Below are 17,396 nucleotides of genomic sequence, written 5' to 3'. Positions count from 1 at the left end.
GGAATGCAAGTGAGAAACGAAGGAGGAGCACCCATTATTACAACTGAGAGACACCATTTTTGGTGAAGCGACTGATGAGGAAACCCAACAATAACACCCAAAGCAGAAACCCTGGCACTCCCAGGTACACCTTTCAAGTGTCTAGAGTCAATGGAAACATTTCTAAAATTTCAGTAACAGGAGCTCCATGACAATCCAAGCTGGACTAGCTAACATATCTCTAAGAAACAGTTCATGATGAAAAATTAGAATTCTCAAAATGGCAGCCTGGAGGTGAACTTAAGGCTGCTTTTCCATAAGCCTTTTGTAGGCCTTCTCTATGCTCTCCATTGGGCTAGTCTTTTCTGCAGCCTCTCTGTCCCCACAACCCATTTCTTCCTTAACAAACCACAAAGGGAGAAGCCTTCAGTAAAAGGTGAAGGTTCGAAACAGGTCATAATGGAGTTCCCATCGTTGCTCAGCAGTTAATGAACCCGACTAGCATCCATGAGCATGTGGGCTCGATCCCTGGCCTCGCTCAGTGGATTAAGGATCTGGCATTGCCATGAGCTGTGTTGTAGATCACTCAGATCAGATCCCGCATTTCTGTGATTGCGGTGTAGGCCGGCGGCAACACCTCCAATTCCACCCCTAGCCTGGGAACCTCCATATGCCACAGGTGCAGCCCTAAAATAGCCCCCCCAAAAAAAGGTCATAAAACATAAAAGTTAGCTCCTCCACATTACCACACACACTACAGGTGCCCCAGAAAAGAGAGGGCTGGAAAAAAGAAAACAGACTTTATATGCTAATATTAAAAAGAGAAGAAGAACAGGCAAATCAAAGGTCCTTTGAGAGTGATAAAGGAAGAATAACAACACAGCTTTCGGTGAAGAGAGGACAAAATAGCAAAGAGCCCTGATTCCAACTGAGCTTGCATTCCAGTGGCCCAGGGCAAGCTGTCTCAATGCCGCGTGATGCCCACAACGACAGGTACGAGGTCCCTGCCCTTCTCCCACCTTGAGACCCTTTCCTCTTCCAGGCGTTGAGCCTCACATTCCATGGGTGCTGCTGATCTAAAAAGACGTCCCTGCTACTCTTCCGGTCTGACCCGAGGCCGTGTGGTACAACGGGAAGAAAAGAGCCAATGAAGTCGGGGGACGGTCAGCCCACACCCACCTGTGACCCAGGGCTGACCATCTGTAAGACAAGGAAACAACACCCACGTCGCAGAGAACTGGGTAAAATGATAACACCTCTCACCAGCGCACTGGAGAGTGTCTGCCCCACACCAGGCACTTAATAAAGGTGAGTTTCCTCTGAACACTCAGGACGACGTCCCGGGGGATGGATAACTCTTCAGGCTGGAATCAGGCTCCCTAGAGAAGGCTGGTAAAATAACACAAAAATGATTATATGAAAGTAAAAATAAATGAAGGTAAGAGAAAAAAAAAAGAGATGATCAACCTTATAATTGAACGGCACTGTCCTAAACCCAGCCTGTTTCACAGCACAAAGATGGAAAGCTGTGGGACAGTTCTCATTTTCCAGAATCTATTCCTCTGGCTCTGCTCCTTTGAGCCTGTCTCCTGATGTCTGCGACAGAAGCGAGCTCAGTCCTGCTGCATGTACCCTCACAGGTGGCTGTTTGCCGGTTACTCTCTACTTGTCACCAAGGGAAGAGGCTCCCCAGAGAGGACCCTTATCCAGAAAACTTTGAAGGAGGAGGGGCAGACGGAGATCTCAAAAATACATAAATACAGACCTAACTATCGAGGAGAAGAGACCATTCTATTGCCAAAATGCCCAGATCCTCTGAATTTCCATGGGCCCATGTTTCCCAGAACGAAGCCCTCCCCCGTTACCAGATCCACCTACCCGCCCCACCTCCAGACAAGCCTACGCCCTTCAACTGCTCTCGCATCAACAGACCAGGAGAACACATGCATCCTTGCACATCCATATGGCTTCGTTATCTCATAAACACAAATTCCCTTGCAAACACAACCCAAAGTTAGCAGAAAGAAGAGGCAGTTCCTTTCATTTGTTTTAAACCCACTCCCTAATTTCCTTTAAGTCTTCTGCCCGGTTTCCAGAAGCCAGGTGGTACATCCTGCTGCTCCATTCGCACCCACACCCATACCCAGGGCCCTCGGGGAAAACGCCCTCCCGTATCCTGGTCAGAGGTCCTTCCCTGAGCGCCTTAGACAAAGGTCCAAGGGCTCCAGCCAAGGAGTCTTCCCCCTCCCTGTGGCATCCCTCTATCCCTTTCAGAGGCTTCCTCCACAGGTCAGGGAGTCCAATCCTGACTCCCTTCTCTGCCCCAACAAAGACGGAGACCCTAAACACCCAGAAACCCAAACAGAGGGGAGGAGTCAACTGGAAGGCCTCCAAGCCCTGAAAAGAAAACCTACCCAGGGGCCAAACTGCGGCTCGAGGAAGGGCCCTTCCACAAGCTGTCAATCAGGCCATCTGAAACTCGGTGGCTAGCGCTTTCACACACACACAAACAAAATCTAGTGATTCTGCCTGAGGCTCATGGTTCTGAACAGCTTATCTGCTTCTCTCAAAAGCTTGCGGGGAAAACTCAGCCTCTGGACGGCTCCTGAAGGTATTTTTTTCTGGATTGTAAACCAAACGTGTCCTGAGAGACAGCGTCAGTGTCACACTGGCATCAGAGACACACGAAGAAAGGCAGGTTTTGATTAGATACGTTTAAATGTGGTTTTAAAGACATAAACCCAGTCACACTGAGAAGAGAAACAAAAAGGGCTGGTGGGCAGACCACCAGGCTGCAGGGGGTGGGAGCAGCCTTCCAGCTCCCTCTCCCTGGGTCATCTTGGGCAAATGAGTTAACCTCTCCATGCTGTCATCCTCCCAACTATGAAATGTGGAAAACAAGCATGCCTATCTCTGCAGGACCGTCGTGAGGGAAAAATGCAATAATCCACGGGACGCACTTAGCACGGGGATGTGGCACGAGGTAAATACCCCATAACATGTTAGACGTGTATCATCCCCATTGACATGAATGCCGTGCTAATATCGAACATGGTTCCAAAGGGCTTTCCCACATCCTAGCAGATGCTGGCCTCCCAACAGTCTTGGAAGGGAGGCAAAGCCAGGCAGGTGACCTTCATCTCCCATCTGAAGATGCTGAGGTCCAGGGAGGTTATCAAACCCACACAAGTCACAAACATCATCTGGCGGTGCGCAGGTGAGACACCTGACCAGAGCCAGCAGAAAGTAGATGGTACTGTTAGGAGGAGAACACTTAGATGCAGGCATTTAATGTTGATTCCTCTAGAATTAAGCAGATACTAACGAGAGGGATTCGTGGCTTCCTATGTGCCAGACACTGCTCTCACATCTTACATGTGTTATCTCATCTGATCGTCACGAAAATCCTCTAAGATACACCCTATAGGTAAAATTCCGATTTCCATTTTATGTTTGAGGAATCTGAGGCACAGCATCAGAGTCCACACAGCCAGGAAGCGGTGGAGATGGTACCAAGATGTGAATCTAAAGGCCATGTTTTTAACCAGGACAGGAACTGGGAAATCCTGAACTCTAAGGTGAAGCTTTCATCCACTGGGCACTGATCTAGCTAATGTCTAATATCCCTTCAACTCCTGAGATTCTAGGGTTCAACACTTCTGCTGCCTAGGAAACAAATAAAATATTGTCAGAGTGCGTCTCTGAAAATGATACTTGCTGTGGACTTTGCAGAAAGCAAGATGCTCTATCCTAGCTTACGACAGACGTGAAATAGGCATAAAAGTGTGTAGTGATTTCAGCAAAGCGTGTGACAAGGATATCTCACACAACATCCTTACAGACAAAATAGAAGGACGTCTGCTGCCTAAAGCACAGTTCAGAACATGTAAGAAACACTGAACAGCAGATGAGTGTGGACCAATGCACCAGTGGTGAGCAGGAGGCGAGCTCCCGGATTCTAACCATATTTCTATCAGTTACTTGAATGAAAGCATAAAGCACATGCCTATCCAGTCTGCAGATGACACAGAGCTGGGGGTACAGAGCTCACTTACTAAACTGTTGTGTCTAGAGACGGTGTGTTAAGGAAACCACCCAAACTTTAGAGTCAGACTGCCAGGGTTCAAGTTTACCTTGGGTAAGCGACTTAATCTTCTTTAGCCTCAGTTTCCCCATATATAAAAAGCAGATAAACATGTATCTCACTGGATTGTTTCATTCAAATGCAGTGTCTGAAGGTTACGGATACTCGATGAAAATTAGTTCCCTGTCCTCACTGAGAAAGAATCTCTACAGGATGGACTGTTGGACCAATACTAAAGCTATGTGCTAAGTAAGGGTTACAAGAAAGTAATAGACCAGGTGCCATACAGGAGCCAGGAGAAGGGAGTTGGTCTGACTCTGCAGAGAGAAATCAAGGAAGGCTTTCTGGAGGAAGGGACCTCTGAGTAGTCTCAAAGCCAGGAAGTCAGGGAGAGACAGAAGGCATTCCAGGCAGAGAGAGCAGCAAGTGCACAGGCACAGAGGCCCAGGAGAGGTTGGTCCCTTCAGGCATGAGCAGCCCATGGGAACAGCTGGAGAGAAGGGCACCACAACAGTTGAGACAGATTGGTGCCACATGCAGAGTCAATCAGGAGAAGCCCTGCACACCAAGCTAGGGAAACCTCACCCAGTTACAAAGCAAATGAATGAGAGAACCCAGATAGGACTTAGACGTTCCAACTCTGTCTAGCTTCTCTACATCTGCTGTACTGTCCTATAGCCACTAGCCACATGTGGCTTTTTTTTTTTTGTCTTTTTGCTATTTCTTGGGCCGCTCCCGTGACATATGGAGGTTCCCAGGCTAGGGTCCAATCGGAGCTGTAGTCACCAGCCTACGCCAGAGCCACAGCAACGTGGGATCCGAGCCGCATCTGCAACTTACACCACAGCTCACGGCAACGCCAGATCATTAACCCACTGAGCAAGGGCAGGGACCGAACCCGCAACCTCATGGTTCCTAGTCAGATTCGTTAACCACTGCACCACGACGGGAACTCCCATGTGGCTATTTAAATTTGAATTAATTAGGAGTTCTCTGGTGGATCAGTGTGTTATGGATCCAGCATTGTCACTGCTATGGCTCAAGTCACTGCTGTGGCACGGGTTTGACCCCTGGCCTGAGAGCTTTCATGTGCCATGGACACAGCTGAAAAATGTGAATTAATTAAAATGAAATAAAACTTAAAATTTAGCACTCGGACACAATAGCCATACGCCAAGTGCTTACGAGCCGTATGTGGCTAGCAGCTATAGTATTCCACAGCAGATAAAAACATACCCATCATCAGAGAAAGTTTTAGCCAACAGCACCGTTCAGGGCCACAGTACCATAAAGTGAACAAGAAGTAGACTGGGTCTGTGTCGCCTTATAGGACAGAAACGGGGAAAAAACAGGTGTAAATTATAAGGAGGAACATTTCAACTTCCTACACTCGAAGTTTTCTAATAACAGAAGAGCACCCTGACACTGGAAGCTTGACAGCCATCTATCGGGGTGACAGAGAAAGAGTTCCTATATTGCCCTCATGCTCTTTGGTGGGGATGCTTGTGTTTTATCACAGCGGCATGGCTGATGCACTCACATGGAGTTCCTATCACACTTATACCTAAAGGCTATGATGCTGGGGTGAGAGTCCCTATGCTTGCTGACCCAGCATCCCAACATCCCAGAACGTGGGAATTTTCTCACATAGTCAGCCTTTTCAAATTATGATCCAGAGACTCCCCTGAAATTGAATGCAAAATTGTAGGCGTGTTTTTCAGGAAAGAGGGATCCACAGCATCGTGCAATAGGATTTGTGATCCCAATATAGAAAGCTTGTAAACTCTGTATCAGAGGGACCTAACTGTCCCCATCCTCCAAGAACAGTCATCTATATGCCTTCTAGACAACCTTTCAGGTCAGCCCCAACTCTGAAGTTCCAAAACCTTCAGTGTCTAAAGACCATCGCCCTGCAAGGAACTGTTTCCAGCCAAACACCTCTGACCGTGATCAAAAAGAAAGGAGCCAGAAGTACCAAAGAGCCGAGAAGCAGCCAAAGGCACAAAAATTGGATAATTCAGTCAAGTTGGGGCAGGTATCACCTGTCCACCTCTGGCTGAGATGCCTACTGGAGACACTTTGGGAGATGGGGAAGGTTTATTTTCAATGTCAGCCTATAGAACCAAGCACACCCAGTCAGAAGCCATGCCAGCGTGTCAGGTGGAAAACTTGCTCAGTGAATCTAAAGCTTCCTGAGCTATCAATCCATTTAAAAAATAATGACTTTGTTCTAACCACCATCTGACATTATGACAGTTGTATCAGGATCCATCTCCAGGTCCTACAGTATTGCTAGAGCTTAAAGGATTCATTTTTAGAACATGCAGTGATTGTCGTGATCCAGTGTAGCTGGAGAAGGCGGCTTCCGTTAATTTAACAAAAAAAAAAAAAAGAGTTACTTTATATAATCAATATGGATTATAATTTGCAAAAGCTCCAAATACAATAAAGTACACGCATCACTCAAACCCTGCTGAACACAGTGCTGAGCAAGCACACTGAACATAACACTTTGTTGGTGATATTAAGGACGCACTATGGCATTCTGTGGTACCTAGGGGCCATTGATACAAACCTCAATCGTCATTAAACTATAGCTCTCTGGGTGCCAATGAATAAAGAGTTCTGTACAAACAAATGCCAGATAGCAACAGACACTGGGCAATTTTTTCACAGCCTGTGCTGGATAGGACCAAAACTGGTATGATACTCAGCCAGGTTCTGACGCAGGCAAAACTACGTTTACAACCTCCAAATTCCCATATAATGACCTCTCCACCCCCTGCCAGCCAGCCAGCGCCCTCACTACCTCCTCGCATCCTCCTCTCCCGCTACTAAGGCTACACCTGGTCCCACAGGTCCTGGTCAGCACAACGCTGGACACATAATAGGCACTTCAGTGATGCTTGTGGTTCATCAATAGTAACCGATCAATCCTATCATTTGATAACAGTTTCCTGAATGCTGCCTGAAGGGCCAGCATGGTGCTGGGTGCTGGAATTAAATGGGGGCATGTCCTCTGCCTATTCTCAGAAGAGCCTGCTCTCAATTCTAAGGCCGAAAAGAGTAAGAACTAACTCTAAGTCGATAATGTCCTATACTAGCTTACTATATCCTGGCTCCCAAGATCCTCTGTATTTTGATAAAGACAGTCTCAAAAACTCACTACCTGAATCCAAAGTACCCCTGTTAATTTGGCTGATGTATGGGTGGGGGTAAGGGAGGGGGGGGATTTAGGATGGGCAAGCTATAAGACTGGTCTTCTTAGCCACTGCAGTGTGACAAATGCAAATTCTCAGACCCTATTTCAGACCTACTGAATTAGAAACCCCGGGACAGAGGTCCAGCAATCTATTTTAACAAGCTCTTCAGGAGATTCGGAGAGACACCGACGTTTGGGGACCACCAGTATAGACGAAACCGAGTGCCTATGCACGACTTCAACACCCAAAAAAGCTAAGTGAGGAATTAGCCTTGATGCTGACATAAATCACCTGCTGGAGAGAACCCTCCCTGACAGAGGAGTAGCAAAATAGCTCCCAAGAGCACACAGCTGGAAATTGCCAGGGCGTCAGTGAGTGACTGGTGAAAATCCATTTCATGCTTTTGGACTCTGACCAGCCCCCTGAGACAATGGTGTGGAAATTGAGAGAGAGGCACAGGAAGTTGGGAACATTTCAAACCTACAACTGAGCTGAAGGCAGGGAAACATTTGCAAGGATCAACGTCCTCTTCCTGCTGGTTTGCAGAGGCTTCTCCCTGGCTCCCAGAGGCCACTCTGAGCCCCCTGCATCTTAGCTACAGAAATGATACCAGAGTCTAATCACTGGCAAACCCCAGTTCCTGACACTGACGAGCGCACTTCTCCCCTCTAATCTGCTGTCCACTAAAGTCTGAACACACTGAAGTTTCTCATCTCCCCTAAAGGAGAAAAGCTGGGGGGGGGGGAAGACATCCCACCCCCACCCTCTCTAGGTTTAAGGACACAAACCTTTAGAAAGCCAGTGCATACAACTGAAACAAGCTTTCCAAATTTTCCACATATGGGGGGAAGTGGGGGGGGGGAACAGATGTAGCAAAAATGCAGTCCCCCCTTAAAAATAGCCTCAAAATGATAGAGTTGCAACAGTAATTCAAATCAACCACTCACAGGCAAAAAAACAAAAACAAAAACAAAAAAAAAAAACAACAAACACACACTTGACACAAGAGGGCCCCTCCCTGAAGGGCTCACTTGGCTGGACCACAGAAGCCTGGAGCTGGAGCTTAGCCTGGAGTTACATCCCCAAACCCTGCCCACCTGCCTCTGGGATGAACTACTTTACAAATGGATTCATTGCAGCCCTTTCAAAAAAATTCAACAAGGCTGAGATGGAACTGCTCAGTCCTATAGACTTGGAGCTCAAAATACAATAAGAAAAGCAGCTATGCCACGGCACTGCCAGGGACAGGGTGAGGGATGGACTGAGTAACAGACACTTTTTAAAGTCATTCCATGCTGTTCTCCTTAATCTGCCAATTCCTGCCTCTGGAGGACATAGCTTCTAGCTGCTCCCTTGCTTTCCAGAGATGGGAACATAGAGGCTCGTAAATAGGGCTAAGAGTTGACAGCCCAGGATGAGCCAAAGACGAGGGGAATGGAAAACTCAGTAAACATACTCGAGGTGCTCACGGAGCAAAATCACACTCTAGACAGCTCCCTGAAGTAGACTCAACCCACAGGAGACCACGGGGTCAGAGGAGCCTAAACATTTTGTGCTATACTCTCTGTCCTTAATTAAGAGCGATGCTGGCAACATGGCTGGTGAGCCTCCACCAGCCCCCTCCCTGTAGATGCAGAACATCTGGGAAGAGGAGTGCTGATAGAGGACTCTGGCATCGCTATCCACCCCTGCTGTAGAAGAAGGGGAAGGCATGGTGATACACTAATTTCAGGGCCCGTTTCCCCCTCCAACCCTAAGTGAATTCACGCTGGAATCTGAAAAGCAGCCGTTCCAGAAGCCTGCTTCTTAGCTCAGTGGCTCAGCATTTATCAGCATGAAGACCTAGGACAATGCGAGGATTCAGACTGACAAGTGCTTGGAGATGGAGATACCTTCTAGTTAACCAAGTGCTCTGAAGAGAGGCAGGGAAGGGCTGCCGATTGATGGGGCTCCCCCACCTAACGGGGCTGGGTAGGAGGTGATCGCTATAAAACAGCAAGCAGAAAACCCATTTAAGAAGCTTTTTCACCGCAGCTGCCTTTCTCATGTGTCCTAGTCCCACCGCAAAAATAAATAAATAAATAAATAAAAATAAAAAGGACTTATGTAATAAAACTCTAAAATCGATTGCATTATTTCAAAAAAATTTTTTCAGTAAAAAAAAAAAAAACAAAACAAAACCAGAGGACTTCAAGGAAAAAGTTGATTTGTGTGGATGTGTGAGGCTGGCCCTCTGTAAGAGATCTTGCTCGTAACCAAGGGGAAGACAAATAACCTTCCTTTTCTAAAAATCCAAGGAAAAACCCACACATCTAATGAATTATTCACAAAGGCTGAACCGAAAAATGAGAAAGAGAAAGATGAAAAGGGCAGAGGACTGGGCATAAAGAAAAAGTGAAGTGAAGGACTTGGTCTCTCTCTCTGAATAAAAGGGTATTCATTATAGTCACATGCAGGTTCCCCCTTTCATGTCTTAGTGGTCAGGGATACACAAAATGAGATGGCCAGCATTGCCTCTGATGGGCTGGACCACGCAGCTGGGCTCGGGGAGCTGTAGCTTCGCAAGCAGCCCTGAGGATGACAAGTGGGAAGCTACTGATGAACGGAGGGAACACAGAGCCAAAGAGTATGCAGGAGTTCTCACAGCTTAGCCCATCTTGACTCCACCTTATTTTAACTAAGAATGTGAAGATGAAAAGAAACCAGATGTTCTTATAAAGAGGGAGAGATGCAGTAGAGTTTGAGGGGGGGAGGGAAAAAAATCTCCATTTGGTACAGCAGCAGCTAAAAAGAGATAAGCAATTTTGGATCAAGCTTCTAATCCCAGAGTCTGGATCTTTCAGAAGAAGATAAAAAGAAGGCCTGTTCTCATTATTTTCCTCCTCCTCCTCCTCAATTCACAGCGTGCAGGGCACCAAGTGTGGGGAAAGTGAGTGGAGAGAAGTCGGGAGATAAGGGCATGCAAACCAACAGACACAACTATCACATCCAAGGTATTTCTGTCTCCATCCCCAAGTCATTTCATTTCTGTCAAACTCCTTCACTCCAATTCACTTTCCCAGCCGCATCCCAATTACAACTGGTCCCCGCCACAAGTCCCAGCCTGGCTTTGGGAGGAAGTATTACCCGTGCCTTCTTTCAAGGGCAAAGCGGCTGGACCATGTGGAGATGGTCCCAGGAGCCCCAGAAAATGAAGACCTCCATCCTGCAACCTTGGTGCCAGTCACAGTCGCTTTTTCACTGCATCCGTGCCGGTTACACAGAGGATGGGAAGGCTTTCTACAGTATCTGATCATAGGATATAATTACAGGCTTCATCCTTGTTCACGGCCACCCTCTGCCCTAATCAAAGTGCTCTGACTCATAAGCCATGAGAGTTACATCAAACCTGAAATCCATGCCAGGATTACAGTCTACTGCCTTTCAAGGTACAATATGTTGATAGGCAATCAAAGGAGGAGAAACGCATAAGTCACAATGGGCATTTGGGGAACTAAAGTTTTCAGTAATCCTCCAAAAATAGTGGGCAACTGACAATGAGAAATGCTCCATCATAAAGCACGTAACCTCTGACTCAAAGCCAGAGTCCTTTGGGGCTATCATGAAATTCTCCACAACACGAAATCACATATGTCCATCCACAGGTTCATTAAATGAGTTTCATCAGCTCAGTGGCTACAAATACGTTTGATCTTCCTACTTTAAACCAGGATCACTTCCACATGAAACATGCGCTCCTCTGCTGAGATGCCCCACACCATCAGTGGGGGAGAAACCTCCTGATGCCCATCTATGGGATGCCATTTCTTCCCTTCATCCTCTAGCCTGGAAAAGGGCAAACATGTGAGGAGCACCTCGGGAACCACAAAGGAGACCTCACAGGTCCACAAGGATCTGGGCACAGAAGGGTTGGAGCTGGTACCCAAAGGGCATGACGAACGTGGGGTGACATTCAGAGCAGCCAATTCCCTGAGAGAAAGAGAGCCCTTTTGTTATCTCTATCAGATAAGCAAGAAAGGAGGAATCACAGAAAATGTAATACTACATTTTAAATCAGATTAGCATTTTCAGAAAGGTTATGGTAGCCACAGCAGAAGAGAGTGCCATAAGAAAATAAAATTATCTCCCTATGCAGATGTAGCTTCCAAGAAAAATGAAACACATTCAGAGTGGGCTGTTACCCTACCACCATCTTTCATGCCAAATCTGGGTTATCTCAGGCATGTCTTCCTGTAAGAACTAGAGCTTCCCTATGAATAACTGGATGAGCTGACCACTCCCACCCAAGTCAGAGAGCCCCGCAAGTATAAATGAAATTATTCCTTCTAATTGATCTTTTCAGACTAATCTGATTAAAGACCAGTCATAGGCAGCGCTAAGAGACCACTAACACAACACATGGGAGCACACATTATCCTCCTACTCCTACAGTGGCTTTCTGCAGCGAATGCAAGATGTATACATCTCCAAAAGCGTACTGCACAAATAATCAAAATCCTCAGGCATGTTGCCTGTGAACATGACAGTTCAAAACAGGTCTTGGCATGTGCTCTCAACAAGCTTTCTTTTCGTGAAAATCTGGCCCCTACAAAGAGTATCAAAGTACTTCCCAGACTTTAAGGTGCATACCGATTATCTGAGGATTTTATAGTAAAACGGAGAGTCTGATTCGGTACATCTGAAGTGTGGCTCCGGATTCTGACTTGCTTAAAATTGAAGTATAGTTGATTTACAAGACTGTATTAGTTTCAGGTGGCCCACGTAGTGAGTCAGTATTTTTATAGCTTACACCCTCTACGAAGTTACTACAAAACGCAGAGTATGTTCTCTGTGCCATGCATTTTCTGCTAGTTTAGACCTCTTAATCCCCCTCACCTATTTTACCCCTCCCCTGCCCCTCTCCCCTGCGGTAACTAACCTCTGGTTTCTTCTGTTACCTGGGATTGTGAATTTTTAACAAGCCCCCGGGTGATACAGACTTTGCTCCTTGCTGTCTTTGGGAAGCCAAAATCTAGGAGACTTTGTTCCTAGAACCAAGACCCCTCCCTCCAGGCATGCTGAAATTTCTGAAGGACTATTACTAATAACAGCTAGTGTTTACTGGGTAATTAGGCAGTGTTCTAGCCACCTGACATATATTAATTCATTTAATTCTCCCAATAACTCATTATTATCATCTTCATCTTACAGATAAGCAAACTGAGTCACAGAGAAATGAAGTAACTTTTCAAGGTCACAGAGCTGGTGAAGGAGCTGAGACGTGAACCCAGACAGCTCAGCTCCAGAGCTTTACTGGTAACCACTGCTCACATGACTCTCAGTAAGAAAAAGCAAGATCACTGCAGAAAGGGGTTAAAAAGGAAGCGAGGTGAGACTGGGAACTGAGATGCGGTATTAGAGAAAACGCAGGACCCACAGAAGCATAATGTTTCCAAATGGTCACCACCAGAGGTAAGATACATTAGTCAATTACATCGTGCAGTCAGGAAGAAGCAGCAAACATGGTGTATTTTAAAATGTGCCAACAGGGCTCCTCCACACACCTTGACAGATGTTCTCTGAACACCGGACAAACAGCCTACGTGCTGCAGAACCACCGGGAAACTTCCAACTATGGGGATGGAAGAGATGACTGGGATGGGGCCCCTGGCCAAGGCATTGAGTGGGATGCTGGAATCAACATCCTAGGGTCTCTTTAAGACTGTCTTTGGTGCATTGGGACGAAGACAAGGGACGAGCGCAGTGAAATCCACAGTGGCACCTTGCGCGGCTCTCAAGCCCCGCTAGAAAGGCGGGGTCTTTGCAGCGGAAGAGAAAACGTGAGAAGTCGACCGCGTGGTGTAGGAAACGTGCTCAATGACCCCGCCCGGGAGCCCAGGCCCGGCCGGAAGTGCCCGAGATGCTGAACCCAGGCGAAGGTGGAGCCCAGGCCGCGGGGGAGTTTCGGTGGCGCTGTCCGAGGTGCCAATGCTGGCTGCGGGCACGCTTTGCCACCCGCGGGGCGCCTGGGCGGCTTTGTCTACCGCCAGGAAAAGGGAGGGCGCCTGTCTGGGTAAACACGCCCCTAAGAGAGGGGCACTGTAAAACAGCACCTGGTGGGTGGGAAATTTTAGAGAACTGCAGGAGGTGGGCGGTCAGGGGAAGGGGTGCCTGCCGGGGAAATCTGTAGGAACCTAACTAGAGGGGTGTTCGCAGCCGCAGCAGCACAAAACACAAAGAGGGCTGTTGCTTTGTGCAGTGCATCCCCCGGGACTGCGGGGACCCGACCCTTCCTCCTCTCCCGCCCTCCTCACCCTGGATAGGTTTAACTCTGACACTGTTTGGCTCCAGGATCTCTCTCGGGGGGGGGGAAGAAGCGCAGGGAGGAGGAGAGAGGAAGCCCAGCCAGGGGTGGCTGTGGGAGGATACAAGCAGCAGCAGGAGGACTATCTGCTTAGAGCTGCTCCTCCGTTTCTAATGAGGGGTGCTGCCTAGAAGCACCAGGCGCCAGCCAATCACGGTGCTGCTGAGGCAGGGACCTAGGGGAGGAAGGAGGGGAAGGCCAGAGACTGGGCTGGGGGTAGCAGGGAGATGCCCAGGCCCTGAGGGGAAGCAGCCAGGAGGCTCGCTGATAACAGAGACCCAAAGTGGCTCCAGCTGCCTCCTTGCTGCACACCTGGAAGGTGGGGGTGGGGTTGAGGGAGGATTGGGAAGAAGAGGAGTGGCCTCTTGCAGGTGCATCCCTCCCAAGAAATCTCCCTCCACAAGCATCAAAGTCCTGTGTCTCCAAGCCTACTCCCATTTTTAACACCTTCCCTCGGGCTTGCTCCCTGCTCAACCCCCTCACCATCCAGCAACCCCCAATTCCTAAAGACCTTGCCAGACACCCATATTCCTAGTGAAGAATGAGGCAGTGAGATGCCTAATCAGCACCCTGCATTGGGTGCACTTCATTAAACCCGCAAAGAAGCTCCTTCTGTGCTGGTTCGCCCTGACACCACCACCATCAGAGACGCCCCCACCAGCTCTTTGCGGAGAGCAGATGCTTTAGAGCTAGGGAGAGGCAGGCTGCTTGCACCTCTGGGCTCAGCTGATGCAGCTCTCCACTGATGAATCCAGGCCCAGAAGAGCTGCCTGGATGCTAGGCACTGGGAGAGCACTCAGCTAGTCAAGCATTAAGGAGGCAGGAGTATGCAACCGAGGACCAAAGAAAGCATGGGCCCCGATGAGCTGCTCTTTCATGGCTGAGAAGAGAACCCCAACTCTGAGCCGTTTGGGCAATGTCCTTAGAGACTGCCTCCCCTGACACATTCATTCCCTCCACTTGCAGTGGAACTTAAACACAGTCCCCGGAGTTAGCCGGGTCTCAAGCCAGACGTCTGTGTTATTTATCTACTTATCAAGGTGGGGCTCAGAGCTCTTGAAGCTTCTGAACTGATAAATCCCCTCAGAGAGCTCTGACTTTCCCACAGGCAGATAGGGTAGCTGTCTCCCCAGCTGATGGGGATGGGGCAAAGGAGATGGCTTACAGGGAGGGAGGAAGAGGGTTGTAAGGTTTGAAAGAAAACCCTGAGGTTAGGGGCAATCCATTCCCCGTAGAGTGCAGCTTGTGAAGGGACTAGGGGGGCGCGAATCAAAGCCCAGCCTCCAAAGGGGCAGATACCACACCACCACGCACCCAGGGATGCGGGAGACTTCCACACTGGAAAAATCAAAAGCCGAAAGTCTTACCTTGAATAACACTAGTGCCCACACCGGTCTCTAGGGCACCAAGCTTGCCTCTTAGATGCACCAAAGTATAGAGTGCATTTCAGCAAAGAGGCAAATCGGCACCAGGAAGGGGAGGAGGGGGGCAAATTCCATGCTAGGTTTCCCCCCTTACCGGAAGAAATGTAAAGGGGGAGAGGGGAGTTACGGTGGGCAAGAAAGGATATGGCCAATCGATGAGCTTCTTGGCGTATTTCCTGACAATGTTATCTTCTCCGAAGATGAACAAGGATCTGTTGACGGTGAAACAGTTCTGCCGGACGGGAATAGGGTTGTACAAAGCCATAGTCCGCGCCCTCTGCGCTTTCGACTGCTTGTAGGCGGCCGCCGGCCCGGAGGCCGGCACGGGGGTTCCTTGCCGGTTCCTGCTCTGGTCCGAGTCTCCATCGCCCGACCCCGGCCTGCCGACCACTGCCTCCCCGAAGCGAGCCATCCTGAAGTTTAAACAGACAGAAGACACACAAAGGTGATCGTGGCCGAACACCCGCACACAGCAACAAGCAGAAAGACACACGGAGACTCAGAGCTGCATCCAGACAGGCACGGGGACCACCGCCTCCAGGGAGCCTCGCGAGCTCTTCGGAGAGGCAGCAGCAGCAGCAGGAACCCTGCCGCTCGGAACTGTTGAATCTAAATACAACCTCTGCGAAGCTCCATTCCTCAAGGAAGGAAAAAAAAAGAGGGGAGGGCTTGAGGTGCTCAGTTTTGGGAGGCAATTTTTTTTTTTTTTTCAAAATGCCAGTGTGTGGTGGCGTTCAGGGAGTGGAGAGGAAAGGGGTGGAGTATGCTGCTCTTCAAACATAGCTCCTCTTCTGGCAGACGCACCACCTAGTTCTGAGAGAGAGGCCGGCACCGGCCCGCTAGGTAACAGTTTGGTAATTTATTGGTGGGGGGAGGGGGGGAGAAAACAAAAGAACTTTTCCAAAAAAAGGAAAAAAAAAGAAAAAAAGGACGAGGTTATGGAGACATGCTTTATAACGCCAGCCCCTGCAAGTCCATCTAAGAAATTCCACAGCCAAGACTTGGGTCTTTAAATCTGCCAGCACAGACGCATCCAAATGTTGAAAGAGAGGGAGGGAGGGAAGAGAGCGGCTTTGAGGTTCCTGCGTAAACCGCGACGCCCAAAATATCAAAATAAGAAGTCGATCCAACCGGAGAGGGACAAATGACCTCAAAGCTCCTGTGCTTCGGGGAGAAGTTGAGCCGCATCCAGAGAGCAGCGAAGCCGGAGTGCCAGCATCCGCCCGGAGCGCTCGCCGCCGCCGCTGCCGCCGCCTCCCCGGATCAGCATGCAACAGCGATCCGCGGCTGCGCCGGCGAGAGGGCGGGAGAGCGGGAGGGAGCAGGCGGGCGAGCACTTGGGCGAGGGAGGAACAGGTTGCAGCCGAGCCCAGCGGTGGCCTGGCACGGGAGTTGTCCGGGGACCAAACTTGCTCACTAACGACGCGGTCTTCCTCTCCCACCCTGGCAGCCCCCCTCGGTGGAGCGGAAGAGACGCTGGGGAAGGCGAGGGGGAAGGCGAGCCGGAGAGCCGGCGGAGCGCAGAGGCGCGGCGAGGCGCGCACTGGAGCGCGGGCAGAAGCGGGGGCGGGGCCGGCGAGCACGGGCGGGGCTGGGTTGGCGCCGGAAGGACCCCGGCCCGCGGCGGCAGGAGATTCTTGGGACGCGAGGCGGGTTGGGCTTAATGATCGTTTTAGCCAGAGGGTAGCGGGCTACCGCTGCAAGGATCCAGGCTAGAGTCGCCTTTCCCCAGGACTGCGCAGAGGAGAGCAGCCGGCGCAGCTGGCGGCGCAGCGGAGTCTCCGCCTGAGAGCCGACCGGCGGGGGCGCACACGCACGCGCGCTCGCTCTCGCGCCTTCCGTCCTCCGAGAGAGGCGCCCGCCAGGCCTGTGCCCGGGGCTGTGCCCGGCGCGCCACCGCCCCGGCTGAGAATCGAAGCCTTTGCGCTCAGCGCGCCCTGGGCCAGGGCCCGGGTGCTGCCCCCCCGCACCTCCCAGGCTCAGAGAGCGCTGCCCCAGGATTTCCGCGGAGAAGGCAGCACCCCCTTCATCCCCTGTCCCCACTTAGCAGCTTGGAGGCCCCTGCGAAGACTCTACATTCTGGCGTAGGAGCCAGCCCAGGCGGGAGCTTCTCCAAGCGCGATCTGAGGCGGCCCCTTGGGTTTAACTCCAGTAGAGCCCAGCGCATCCATTTCTGGAAGGGTGGTCTAGATACTGGGGCCCTAGGTGATGAGTTCTGGGCTAAAACTACCCTTCTCGAAATCTTAACAATCGGGGGGCTCTTCTACCTCCAAGTCAGCAACACTGACTTCCTCAAACCCACCCAATAATGACGAAAACAAAAATGGAATTAGTGTCTGAGCTGGGAATGGTGGACCTCAAAC

The 17,396-nt window shown here is 49.9% G+C and overlaps 1 protein-coding gene across 1 annotated transcript in view; it reads right to left on the bottom strand.

The window, feature by feature from the left end:
* The window catches only part of CACNA1E (calcium voltage-gated channel subunit alpha1 E), a 312,718-nt gene extending 296,037 nt beyond the window's left edge, over positions 1-16,681 (bottom strand). The window contains exon 1 of the mRNA XM_047754407.1: positions 15,180-16,681. Coding sequence (XP_047610363.1) covers positions 15,180-15,445 — 266 coding nt within the window. The 5' untranslated portion in view covers positions 15,446-16,681. The remainder of the gene's footprint in view (positions 1-15,179) is intronic.
* Positions 16,682-17,396: the final 715 nt, after the last annotated feature.

Source organism: Phacochoerus africanus, chromosome 11 (genome assembly GCF_016906955.1).
Source record: "Phacochoerus africanus isolate WHEZ1 chromosome 11, ROS_Pafr_v1, whole genome shotgun sequence".
NCBI classification, from domain to species: domain Eukaryota; kingdom Metazoa; phylum Chordata; class Mammalia; order Artiodactyla; family Suidae; genus Phacochoerus; species Phacochoerus africanus.
This window is presented reverse-complemented; position numbering and strand designations above follow the sequence as displayed.